A 14,782-nucleotide genomic window follows, 5' to 3' on the forward strand; every position below is an offset into this window, starting at 1 on the left:
TGATTTAGTTATGCCAATTAAAATTAGCTCTGATATAGATTAAGGCCATATTTTGTTTTGATTTATCTCCCTTTGCCCATAATGCTTGGTATATAAACAGACACAGTATCTCAGGCCTGAGAACACAGTTATTTCGTAGTGCATTTCTTTTAGACAAAAAACGCAAATTTAAAAAAAACTTTGCACCTGCTCTATCCTAAAAAATTTTTTACAGTGTAGTGTACTACTTTTGGGACAAATAATATCAAAATTATAGAATAGTCTACTGGCTCTAACTCAAAATATGGCCACTTTTATGATAAGGGGGTCTAAAATTCAGTTTGACAGCTTCAGACATACTAATTTTTTACCTTTTCAAACCGAACCAAATCACTACTTTACCTAAAAATTCATGCCCCAAATCTTTTAACATGTAATTTCATCCCCCTACTTACTATTTTTTGCATAAAATATAAAGAAATAAATTTGAAAGGTATATAAAAAAAATTTGCAAGTTATACACTGTCTACACTAGGGATTCTATTTGTAGACAACGAAAATCAAAGGAAGAGAACTGTGTCCATATCATATTTGTTTTTCGTTCATTATTTTGTACATAAATCAGGCCGTTGGTTTTCTCGTTTGAATTGTTTTACATTTGTCATTTTAGGGCTTTTTATAGCTGACTATGCTGTATGGGTTTTGCTCATTGTTGAAGACCATATTGTGACCTATAGCTGAAAACTTCTATGTCATTTGGTCTCTGGTGGAGAGTTGTCTCATTGGCAATTATACCACATCTTATTTTTACATCTACATTCTGCAATTTGTTCAATTTTCAATATTATGTTTTCTTGACAATTATGGTTATTTATAGCGGGTTTTTTTAAATTGGTCTGTTGGTTTGCGCCACAGTCATTTGACCTCTGTATAGCCATGTATAATTTAAATTTTTGGATCAGTTTCAAGATGGACTGCCTGATTTTCCTAACATGGCAGTGAATGAGAGGCATCAGTTAATTTGCTTTTGTATTTTCCTAATGTTAGTTTTTCTGATAAGTTTGTATGTGAATAACTTACAACAGACTTTGCATTATAGCTAGAAAAAGTATAATACAACAGACTTTTGATACAGTTATTATAATATAATAACTGTATCAAAAGTCTGTTGTATTATAATATATGCTGTTCTATGCATTATAGCTAGAAATAGTATAATAGGTTTCATCCCGCATCCTTTCATCATACTTCAGTGATTTTAGATTTTCACATTCATCATTTTTTTTTGCAAGTTGTTTCAAAGGTTATTATTATGAAATGGACCTGATTAGGAAAATGTTCATAAAGAATGACTAATGACAGACCTTTGATAATTGCAATGTAATAATTGAGACCATTAATATTTGCAATGTAATAATTGAGATAATTGATATTTAGATGCAATGATATAACGTCTGAATACACATACCTCATTTTAAGAGAGCTTGTTAATCTCTTTAGTCATGATGCAGCACTTTTTTCAATGTTAAGTTTTCTGATCAGATGATGATGTACATACTGTCTCATTGATGCCTTTTACTCATTTATAAAGGAATATACACTCCTGTATGTATGGCAGCTTTTACTCATTTATAAAGGAATATACACCCCTGTATGTATGGCAGCTTTTACTCATTTATAAAGGAATATACACTCCTGTATGTATGGCAGCTTTTACTCATTTATAAAGGAATATACACTCCTGTATATATGGCAACTTTTACTCATTTATAAAGGAATATACACTCCTTTATGTATGGCAGCTTTTACTCATTTATAAAGGAATATACACTCCTGTATGTATGGCAGTTTTTACTTATTTATAAAGGAATATACACTCCTGTATGTATGGCAGCTTTTACTCATTTATAAAGGAATATACACTCCTTTATGTTTGGCAGCTTTTAAAATCAATGTTTTTAATTTTTCTGCAAATCTCTGAAGAAATATGTCTTTAAACAGTTTTATAATAGAACAATGATTTTATAATGAAATAAAATATACAAGAAAAATGAAAAAAAATATTTAAAGTCTTGTGATTTATGTATATTTTTTTTTATAATTATTAAGCCTTAATGTTTTATGGAATGTAATTGAAAGTTCAGTTATGTCCAGTCAATAGAATTGATTTGTGCAAATCAGTTTTATAACTGTCACTTGGTATTGATCTAGTTTTCATGATTTACTGGTTTCTAATTTTTTTTATAGCCTTCAGTGACGGATCAGTTACATTTGGTGTATACATTATTTCGAGATTATCATATCTACTAGTATCTGATATGTGTCCTTTGTCAAACAAATGCTTCCAATCTAGTGATCTTTTGTCTCACTTTTTTTGTCTTTTTTATCAGTTTGAGGCATATTTTATCATTAGATTATCAATGGAGTTTTCACTAAGAAACAGTCAGGGTATACTTATATATAAATTATACAAAGTTACTGGTTACTGTTTGGCAAAATATGTAAAAAATTTAAACACTGATGTAACAGTACAAAATATTTCATATGTTATTTTGCCGCAAATCCTGTATATTGCTTGCTATAGATGTTTTAAGATGTAAAACAGACTTCATTGTTCTTTCATAATCTGTGAATAGCACAGGTGAGATATTTCTGTGTGTCCACATTAGTTTCACTTATATATATGGACACACCTAGCCAGAGAGGGGGGCCCTGAAAACAATTAATACTATTTAATACAATGAACATCTAAAGTTGAGATTAAGATTTAAGTTTGACTATTAAGGTCAGAGTGTCTTGACCTGAAAATAACACCTCCCAGAGACATCCTGGCTACAAACTGAATGTAACCAGTGGAAAAAAATGTTCTTATAGGTTATGCAAAAAAGACATGAGGATTTAAATTGTTTTAGAATTCACAAAAAATTGATACTTCTGTTTGGTTGTAATATCCATTGAAAATATAATAAATTACTATAAAAAGTCAAATCTCTTATTAAGTTGTGTAAAGAATAACATATTTTTTTGTCTTAATTTGAAAGAAATAATGAGTTACCTCTCTTAGGTTAGCTTTTGTATCTTAAGATTTTTGATATTGATTATCTCCCTTCAGACGACATTTCAAGATAAAAGATAATTACAAGACACCTTTTCATCAAGTTTTATGATAGGTATGACAATGGTGCCAGATCGTCATTTACACTTAAAAATATGATTTCTTATGATTGATAAAGATTGTTACTGTGTAGATAATAGGTGTAAAAATTTGTCAAAAAATAAATATAAATACTTATGGAGGACTTGATACAAATAAAAGATATGTTTGTGCTTCTCTGTGTCATCTCACAAGTAGAATTATTTTAAGTCAATCACCCATTAAACTTAAGGTTCGGAGACATGAACAGGTTGGGTCTATTACTAAAGTCAAAAGGCATTTAATAGATATTTGCCATCAGTCAACTTTTTTTCTTTATTTCACGACATAGCTTCAGTTATAAATTCCCATTTAACTTAATTGAATTGAAACGCCAAAATTGTCTACGACCTTTTTCTTTTCATTTTCCTTAATTTATTCGTACTCCTTGACTCAATTATCGTTAATCATATTTTGGAAATGAATATAATATTATTAATATAAATCACCAAACCTTAAAAGTGGTGAATGACTTTAAAAGGTTGGAAAGATCCAACTATACACTTGCACCAGTTTATATGTATGGATATCTGTCCAAATTATTATATTATTTTGATTTGTAGAGTGGAAATCTGTTTAAATTTTTGAGTACAGAATTTAAGATAAGAATTGGTAGGAAGTAACAATCAATCTCTGCCAAAAACCCACACTGTGTCAAATTATTATATTTTACATGCAAAATAAACTTTTTGTCTTTATTATAAAAAATATAAGGTGATTCTTTAATGTGTATGTATCTGTTTTAATGTATGTTTGATGAATCCCAGCTGTAAAACATTATCATTTTATCATTATTTTTTTTTCACTTAAATTTGATTTTTGTTTTGAAAAATGAATCCAGGTCAAAATTTGATATTTCTAGAAATGTTACAGGTTTCATATTTTCATTTCTAAATTATTTGTCAATTTTTAAACTAGAGTGTGAGTGTTTGTGTGTGTGTGTGTGATTTAAAATAAATTTCTATATATAGAAGTCATGAATGTTTTTAAAACATAAATGACAAAACAACCTCTGATCAAAATAGGAAATATATAGCTGTTTATCAATCCAAGAAAAAGCAATGATATTTGAGATGCAACATATTTTTATAAAAGATATGTCCATATAAATGACAGAAAATCAGATAAAGATTAAAACAAGTTTAGTTTTTTTCTAAAAATTTATAACAATAGAAGCTAAGAGGGATCAACATTGTTCAACCAAGCATTTATAAGCTAACACTTTTAATATGTAGCTGATTTTATTAAGTATCTTTTTTTTTTCTTTGCAAACAATAAAACAAATGTGAGAAAATTATTATCTTTTTCCTTGAAATGTAAATGCCTTAAAGTTGTCAATTTATAATCAATGAATGATTTTTGAACATCAGTAAAAAAAAAAAAAATCAAAGACACGTTTATGAAAGAAAATTAAATTTGACCAGGGATATAAATTGTGAAAAATGTCAAATTAAGTGAAAACACTCACTGTGAGCTAAATTTTTAAAACACTTTTTTTTCAGATTCTCAAAAAGTAGTGGTCCTGTGGTTTTGACCTCCAAAATTTTTGTATTTTGCCATAGAATAATAGTGAGAATCAGCAGATTTTCTTCATGGAACACCAAGGGTAAAAATATTTTGAGAACTTTTTGTGAAAAAAAATGTTGACCAAATTATTAAAACAATATTTCAGGTAAATATAAGAAAATGTTGTTGAAATGTTTTTAAAATGTCTAATTGTATCAACCTTAAAACAAAAAGATGAAGTTTCTCTTGGAAATATTATTTTTTTGTTAGAAACAATTGGTTTTAATTTAAATTATTTAATTTTAATTTTTTTATTCTCTCTCATTTTGATAACAAATTCATTTTGGCACTTTAACACTTCATTCACTCAGAATTAAAAAGACATTTTCATAGTAAATGTTAAAACACAGTTAAATGTGTGATAATAAATGAGTGTAAGTCCAAGTATACGGCAATGTGACAAAAAATCGCTTTGAAACAAAATACCTGTACATTTTCACTAGCTACAGCTCTCAACTCTGTAAATGTGCTCTTTTTTTAATGGAAACGCCCTTCGTATTTTTTTAGTTCAAAAGTTTGCCTGCAATGTTTAGTTGCACAAGTTAATGCATATTTTTTCAGTTGGTTAAACAAAGACACCAGTGTAGGAAATATATTTATTTACACAACTTGATATCATTTCTCTTACATAAATTGGCAAACAACAAAGTTTTAGTTGTACTAATGTTTACATTGTTCATCTGACATTTTCTACTTTTCCAAATGATTCATCATAATTTCTGAAATTGATATGTAATTTATAACTTAGATCAATTCTACAGTTGTATGTATATTTCTAATTTAGTTCAAAAGGTTATGCCATACAAAAATGATCCCAAAATGAGTTAAAAACGAGGTCTTAGATGAAAGAAAATAATCATTGGAATATCATATACCTCACTCTGCTATCTGATGAAGGTGTAGATTATAACCAAAAAGATAAAACACCATGTTCCTGATTACCACAAATGGAAGGTTGAAGTTAATAGATAATCTGATCAGATTCAGGAAGGTGTTGATATGTTTTACAACAAAATGGTGATTAATGACTAACTATAAACACTGAAGGTCTTATCTAACACAAAATACTTACACTCAATATACAATGGGATGCATTTACAGTGCAGGTGTAATTAAAAGTGCATTAGCTAATACTATTTATAAAACTCAATATTGTCATTAAAGGATTTTAACTTTTTGAAGTTGAAGTAGACTAGATTATGTTTCAATTAATATACTTGTAACAAGGCATATCTTTGTCATTAAAAAGTTGGCTTAATTAGATTATAGAATGCGATTTGTACACCATTTTCATCTCGTGATATGTTTTTTTTTTGTACAATTATGAAGCAAAATCTGAAAATTCATAAAGTTTATATGTTTTAGCTTTTGTATTTACAGCTAAAATACATAAACTACCAGAAATTAAGTTATAATTTCACATCTTTTTGTTCACACTAGAAGACTCTTTGTTGTGGCTGTCGTACGAGGGATGCTACTATGGTGGCAGCAGTGGCAGTAAATTTCAGCAACTGCATAAGCAATTTGTATAAAGGTTTAATTTTAGAAGTAAGACCTTTTAAATTTCCATAACTTGTTTCCAGATGCCTGAAGTGCTACAGTTTTTGTCTGGCATATGTCCATTGTCCTTGACCTAATTTTCAAGGTTCAGTGGCTGCATACCAATTTAAAAACTGTATAAGTTTATTGGTTCCATGGTCTTTTTGCTTACAATAAATACTAGTCGAACCCTTTTTGGTCTATAGAATCCTTTTAGAAATGTGCCTGTCCATCAGACAGAGTTCACTTAACCTTACACAAATTTTATGGTTCAGTAATCACCAATAAGTTTTTGTGATTAGGTCAGTTTTTCAGTTTTTGGAAGTTATAGGTAAACTTAACTTGTTATTTTGCTAACTCAAGTGGAAAGTAAACATGCCATTGCAGCAAAAAGTACTGCACAAAAGAGTGTTTTATCTAAGGTTCATAACACTTCCATCTAGTTCCATAAATATTGAGTATAGATCTAACAATAATAGTAAAAGGCATATTGTTTACTTTTAATCATAACCATAGATGAGTACTAGTAAATAAAAGAATAACAAAATTATTTTTGATATTTATTTGTTTACCTGAATAGATGTCTTTGCTTTGTTTGTTTGTTTGTTTGTTTGTTTATTTTGTTTACTTGTTATTTTGTCTGACTATTTGGTATGGTACGGTGATGCTGTGCAGTGGGACTTGGTAAAATGGTTACCTATTTTGTGTAATCCACTACAACAATCTTTAACACAGACCCTTGAAACTTCACAAAAAAAATTAAACACATATTGAGTTATGCAACTGCTATAATGAAATGTTTGAGAATTTTTCCCCATTTTTTCCAGACTTGAAAATTAGTCACTTTGCAGCAGATTTACAAAAGATGGTACCTATTTTGGGTAATTAATTCCCCCTAGAGTGTATAACCCAGGTTCTTGAAACTTCATAGAAAGATTGCAGTCACATTTAATCACTGCTAGTATGGAATTGTTGAGTTTTGCCCCATTTTTACAGAAAGGGGAACTTAGTCATTTTCCAGCAAAATGTTTAAAAGACACCTCTTGTAGTTTTCTATCTTGAAACATCACAGAAAATTTGCAAAACTATTGAAGAAGTGCACCTTTTATTATAAAGATGTTTAAAAAAATTTCCAGTTCCATATTTCCCTAATTTAAATGTTCATTATAGACCATTCTCTATTGTTTAAAAAACATTAAATCACAATCTGGCAATTTGAGTCTGATCCATTTTTATTGAATTGAATGAGGGAATATGATCTACACAAGTATGACTGTTAAACCTGTATTTAACAGTTTAGTAATAATATGTTATTTGTGATTTTCATCATATATATATGGATATTCACAAGTCTATTTCTTTGATAATAAAAAAATTCAAAGATATAAAAAGCTATTTATTTATCAATTTCTTTGTTCTTTTCCACTTCTGTACATACAAATTTATTCATGTTATTACTATTAGGTATTGTTGATTGTTCATTTTCTTGCCTTCTCTCTCTCTAAAAAACTGTCTTTCAAATCAAGGGCTTTAATAAGTCCTCAAAATTTGTATTTTATACAATTGGTAAAAATTATGATCTTCCCTTGAAACAGATTGTGTGCATGTGGAATGGGTCATGAATGTTGAAGGCTGAATATCTTTTAAGGGAACAATTATTAGAGTTAGACCAAATAAAAAAAATGTGTGTTTAGAAAAATAGGGTAGTAGGTAGGATATTTTTTTATTACTGATTTTCTTTACCTTGATTGTATGGGGACTACCAGCAATTTTGTCATGACTCAGTACCAACTGTGTCAGTAAAAAGTTTAAGGTAGACTTTTAGAAGTATAAAAATAGGGTAGGCCTATTTTGGCCTTAGTACAAAAGATTGTTTGTAGGGAAGTTTGATTGTATTTTGAATCATTTGTTTCATATTATTCATCAAAAGAGTGTTATGAAAAGGGTATTTTTTATGAAACTCATTCAGTTTGACATTTCTTATGCAAAGTATTAGTTGTAGTATTTGAAGCAGAAGATTTTTCAAGATATGTTCTGTGTCTGTTAATTTTGTTTTAGTCGGACAAAAACCAGTGCAAAGACCTTTATACAGCAGTGGGCACCCGGTTTTTTTTTTAAATTGGCTTTGTCATGTTGCTGTCTCAAAGACAAGATCCATTATCTCCTTTGTATTCATATTGACAAATTTTATGAAGGAACTTCTTAACTTTCTTGGAGGAAAAGAAGTATAACCTGTAGCAGTTTTATGAGATTTTGTTAACATGTAGCAATGGAGACATGGAGATCAATTTTGTTTGCTTCAGAGTTTGATAAAAGTGAGTTGTTATCCCATTCACCTGCCAATTTAAACGGCAATAGGATACAAACGAGAATGATTTTTCTGGATACTTAGTTCACCGGGTAGTCATAATTAAAAATGTTAACGATTCGTGTAATAACCTATTGTTTCGGGTAAACTTTGGTATTAGTTGTGGTTTAAATAATTACTATGTAGGGAAGCAAATGTGGTAAATTTAATCTAGGTCAGTGGCGACTTTAGCAGTTTCGTTGTATCACTTAAGACTTGCTTTATAATGATGAGTATTAAGATCGTTGTCCTCTTTAAATAACAAAAAATAGTCACAAAAGCTAGAGGAACTATTGAGAGTCAATGAGTCGAGTACACCTGTCGGGTTTCTATAGATTTACAACATAACGAGATATCTTAGGTTTCTCTTATTCCATTCAGCATGTTTCCTGTGAAATAATTTAAGAAGAGATGTATTTATAATTTGGTTACAAACGTTGATTGTTTACTGTTTAAGATTGACAAAAGATAACATTTAAAACCAACAGCCCAAATTTGCCACACGCAAATACCTATTATTGCATGCTGAAAACACTACTAGTGTCTATCGTCAATGGTATTTTTGAAGAAAAAAATAAAGTTTTTATTAGAGACTTGAGAGAAAAAAAATGTGTTTTTTTGCTGTCCGCCGCTCTCTTAGAAATTTATCTCATTCCTATAATTAAAGTTTCCGTGAAAAATAAGACCAGAAGTAAAACAAATGTTTAATTTAAAACAGATTAGACCAAGGTGTCTGGCCTTAAGAGAAACAATAGTGAATTCTTTGACTTAACAAACAGAACACTACGCGTTCATAAATGAATGCAACCAACTTCCAGGTATATGTATTTTTATTCATCGACAAGATGAAAACTATTCGAGAGTTTATTTTATTTTATTTATTTTTTTTTTTAAGTTTAAAGTTTTTGTAGAAAAGATTTTAAACAAGTATATGTAAAGGGAATACCAATTTTTAAGTAGAAAATAGAATAAATTGGAATATTTCAAAATAGTATTTCTGTAATACAAATGACACGTAATGACGTGAAAGAGAGAGAGAGAAAAAAAGGTTTCTTTACATTGCACCTTACAGTTAATAAAAATACAAGAGTGCCAAAGATTAATTAAAAATAACCAACACAAACTTTGTGGGTCATTTACTGAAGATGGTAATAGAGATAATGTTATGTTTTATCATCACAAATCAGAGACCTGTCGAAACAGTTTATTGTTTTTGGACTAAAATGATATAAGCTAGTTGCGTGTCAGAGTTACCTTGCTTCGGGATATTATTTCATCCCTGCTTCATGTCAAGCTTTAAGTACTACGTCGCAGTGAAAACAAACTTTGTTAATTGACATTAATATGTTTAAGTACTTATGACATGTAACATTAAAAAAATAAGAATTAATCCGCGTTCATATTTAACAGTTCGTTCTCATAGATATACATGCTGGGCAAACCTTTTTTTTTTTAATTATTTACGGAAAAACTGGTTTAGATTCCCTAATGTTCAAATTGTTTTACAAATAATAAAAATTGAGAATAAAATGAAACAAAATAAAATAAACTTTATTTAATACATCTAATAGGTTCGATGTAAAGCTTTATAATGATGAGTGCTGTTAAGGAGTAATCATCTTGTTTGGCTACTTGTGGAATGTGTATTTCATTATTTGAAGACCAGCCTAAGCAATAATTTTTAGGGTTCCTTGTAATGTTTTTTTTTTACTTTCGACCTTCTATTACTGATAAGTTGATATGCTACTATAGTTTTGGTAAGAACCATATTCGACTGTGGACGAAAATAATTTTTGCCAGACAGTTAATAAAATACAGAATGGTTTCAAACAGAGACAGTGTACGTGGAATATAGTAATTAAAACAAATATACTAAAGGTAGCGGGTCAAAGTATTGATGGTTCTTCATAAATTTGAAGATAATTCAACATTTCAAGGCTGTGCTATTGTAGAAAGTAGAATTTCTCAAAATTAAAAGTAAAATTTGATAATTTGTTGAGAAAACATGCATAATATGCACGAAAAGATTAAAAGTATTTATAATAAGGGGAATGAGATCATCTAAATTCAGATGTTATCTTTGACAGGTCTTTTCCAACCAAACTTGTCGTCACACAATAGACACAAGTCAAAATTTATAAAAGCTCGTTATTATTGACTTTTGTTCTTTTCAAATATTGCTACAATGCAATATTTCGGTAAAATAATTGACAGCTATATTTTGTAATTTATGTATTGAAGTTTATAAGTCGCAAAAGATATAATACCTAAGTTCTTGGTTCAGCTGAATTCCTAAATACAATAGTAAACAACGACCACCCAGGATCGCGTCGGGTTCTGTGCTCGGTTCTTAATATATATGACATATTATAATCACGCTCAATTTTCCACTTTCAATATTGATGAAAATCAATCGATCGAAATCGCGAACCAATAAACACCCCAAACCGCTTTTAACATTCAGAACTAATAACCGTGCAATATTGTCAGAACAACTATCGTGACTGATAGCTGTCAAAATCATAATTATGTGTTAAAAGTTGTTTTATTACTTTGATGCTTATTAAAGTAAACAATAATTTATGAGGATTAAATATTTAAATTCTGTTTTAAATTGGTGAGATTTTAATGCTGAATGTTCAACAGCTATCACAAATAAAATCGATGTTTCACACAGTCTTACAATATTTCGGATTTTTCTGAGTCATCTTTAATGTCTCGGATCTGCCGGAACATGGGGTCCTTAATTTTGGTATATTTACTCTGAGTATATTCGTCAAAATTATCAAAATATTGGCAAGAGATCTTTAAGTTAGCATGCAATGTTATGAACCTGTCAACATGTCGTAAATATTTTTCTTAGTTACTGTAGGAAGAGCATATGAAAATGTCCGACCAGTCTTTTTGTTGGTTACTAGAGTTCCATCCTTTTTCGTGTCTTGACTTAAGATCATGCAGTATATGAAATAATTTTGCAGTATGAAGATAATTTATGTAAGAGATTTTGATAGGTAAAAATTAACCATTGTTATCCGATTACCATGAGTAATGAACGACTTGTTCACTTTTTTCAGATTGTAAGCGTAAGTTGCAGAAAAGCAGGAGCACAAGGAAAAGTTCGCATCATTGATGGAATTCCAGTGAAATAGAAGGACCATGCAGTTGATTAAAAATGATGATGGAACTTGTTTACATTTATAAGCAATATTTAAACATTTAGGATGGTTAATGATATTTTTATATCTTTATTACTAATATAATTTGATTACTTTAATAATGTTTTAACCCTTTCATAATTTTTATTGCATTTTTTTTATTTACACCGACCGTTCCCTACTCCTACAAGTGTGTAAGCCATTCTAGAGTCTTCAGGCAAAGACACTCATTCCCCAAGAACTTCCGTTTGTATTTAATGTATAGTTATTTCATGAATATTACTTAAAATCATTAATAAAATAAAAATAATTCACAAATGAGAGAGCATACCCAGTCACTGTGTCTCCTGGTTTGACCATTAGGTACCTGGGGCCGCCCGTTACCTTTTAAGTACATTGAAAACTAATTAGAATTTTTATATTGCTTTGAATCCTAATTTAACAGGTAATTCACAAAGGTATATTAGCCTGTAGCATTGTGGTGTGACATATTTATGAAGCATTTATTGATAATTTCAACTTTACGTTCAATGTCAAACTTTTTGTCTAAATGACTTTGTGGGGATAGTGGCAAGGAATCTTCATAAAGACTGAACATGAGCTTATAATTTAAAATTTCCCTGCGTTATTTACCCTATCATTGTAGAACCCTGTCCTTTCATTAGAGTGTTATATTTTTTATAGGTGCATACCTCATATACGATCTTTAAAAGTGGAAACGAAATTTTACACCTTCAATAATAATTTTGCTTGTACATAATGAATTAAGGAAATTGCACCGTTATATATTTTCATAATAAAATTTTGGTTCCCATGAAATTCACTACGTAAATATGCCTCAGATCAGTGCAGGCAATACCAACCATAGTTGTTCCTAGTGGCGAAACATGAAAATATTGGTTCTTGAGAAATCTTATCGCAAACAAGAATTTTATCTGTCGATTTCAAGTGTCCCACACTGATAATGGTCTGTCGAAAACAGGTGACAGCATATTTTAGTTCATTTTTTCTGCTTTTACAGTTAAACAAACTTAATGCATTTTGCAAAGTTAATAATTTTACCTTATCTTTATATAAGATAAGTATCAGAACCTGTTTTTATCTGATGAAATGATTTTAATATCATACAATCTACAGTTTGTTATCAGTAGTAAACACACTGGGAACAGATGCCAAAAGACAAACTTCGTCAACGCTCCAGTGCTGTTCTTTCTCAACTCCCTCAAAAATAACATTTTGTTCATGTTTTTATGGAATGAGATTTGTGAGTAAAATCTTGAGTGTTGATATACTGTTTTCAAACAGTCTTCATTGAATAGCTTAGATATTTTAAGAATAGTACACACTGTACTTTTGTTTGATGCCAAAGCATTTGTAGTATCTTTTTTGTTCATTGTTTTTAACTTTAAGTTAAATGTAAAATGATTCAATATCAAGATTTAATCAGCTCTTGTATGTGTTGCATTTAACTACAGTACACGAATGCATTACATAAACCCTTAAAGTATCCATGAAATGAAGTCAGTCTATATTTCGTACATGTATAATAATTATTTCTTTTAAATGCATTTATTATTGCATATCTATACCTACATATTAGGGGTACTGTAACTGTACCATGTAAAATGAAATTCTGTAGATTTGAGTTGCAGTTTCGGTTTGGTGGGAAATTGAAAATTGGTCAATACTTACAATGAAGACTGTTATTTCTCTCTTATATACAAAACATGATGAATTCGAGAATTAACTTTCTTGATGTATAAAGGTATTGAGTGCCAACTTATATTGTTGAGGGTAGCTATCATGGCTTAAGTTTTATAGTTTATGGACAGTTAATAATAATGAGGTAATGCTGTATCTATATCTGTATTATGTTGTACATCATGTATATCTGTATTATGTTGTACATCATGTTAACATAAATCTTGCATCATAGTTAATTTTTTTTTCTTTTTGGTAACTTAATTCATTCCACCTTCGCCTTATGTACATACTTTTCAACTAAGTTTATATTTATATTTATATTTGTTTTGAAAGTTACAAATTGAGCCCTGTAAATTCAAGTGGCCACATGGTTTAAAGGTGTGAATTATTACGTTTGAGCTGCAGGTTTTAATTTTAATTGAAGTATAGGCCACATTGTTACTATTATACATAGTTTTCCTTTTTACAATATATTTTGTTCTATCGCGGTAGTAGATCTACCCTAACGACAACGACAGCTGGGCTGCCGAATTTTGTTATAAATTTATAAATTATATTAGAAACATTAATAAAAGTTTTTTTGCTATGGCTTGCCTCCATGTTTTACCGCCTTTCAACATTTACACTTTATCAATTTATCAGAAATAATCTATGATGATAATCGTCTCTCAATGCTGGTTCCCTGTTGAGTAAATGGAATCATGCACTGTTGCCTATTTGTTCATTTCTTTTCATTGATTCCATTTTTCATGAAGTATCCCTGCATTAAATTTATCTTTAAAGTTTTATCTAGTCTAAAGCTTTCATTTCTTAAGTTCATATAGCTTTATGGGAGCAGAACATTACTTTAGTCAATTTCAAAGCTTTAATATTAGATATATATTCTTTTATTATAATTGAACATCATTAAGCTCAAAGTTAAATGTATCATAAAAGTCCTAACGGGGAAAGTAGCTAAACAAAGAACATATAGCTTAACCACTACGGAATGGATACAGCAAATTTATTTCTATACTCATGACAAGATCAGATTTATATCTCATTTCTCATCAAATAGCTGTACGAGAAAGACGTAACTATATATAACTGTACGAGAAGAAGCTCTAGTCAAGTAATGAATTCGAAAGGAGATAGTCGAACTTTAAGCTTCGTAAGGTGGATATTTTTCAATTTTTGTGTCATTGAAACGTAGACATAACATCTTGCATTTTGTTGAGAAAATTTGTCATGTTTTTCGCGCGGTATACGATTGGCAACACTCCTTCGAGGCCGGGTCCGTACCTGATCTGGTACAAATAT

General features: G+C 29.6%; 1 protein-coding gene across 2 annotated transcripts in view; it reads left to right on the forward strand.

Annotated features, from left to right (window-relative positions):
* LOC127727183 (synaptotagmin-11-like) overlaps positions 1 to 14,069 on the forward strand; it is a 41,272-nt gene extending 27,203 nt beyond the window's left edge. For both annotated transcript variants that reach the window (XM_052234626.1, XM_052234625.1), the window contains exon 9: positions 11,699 to 14,069. In XM_052234626.1, the coding sequence (XP_052090586.1) occupies positions 11,699 to 11,773 (75 nt within the window). In that variant the 3' untranslated portion in view covers positions 11,774 to 14,069. The remainder of the gene's footprint in view (positions 1 to 11,698) is intronic.
* Positions 14,070 to 14,782: the final 713 nt, after the last annotated feature.

This window comes from Mytilus californianus, unplaced genomic scaffold (assembly GCF_021869535.1).
Source record: "Mytilus californianus isolate M0D057914Y unplaced genomic scaffold, xbMytCali1.0.p SCAF_19, whole genome shotgun sequence".
In the NCBI taxonomy this organism is placed as follows: domain Eukaryota; kingdom Metazoa; phylum Mollusca; class Bivalvia; order Mytilida; family Mytilidae; genus Mytilus; species Mytilus californianus.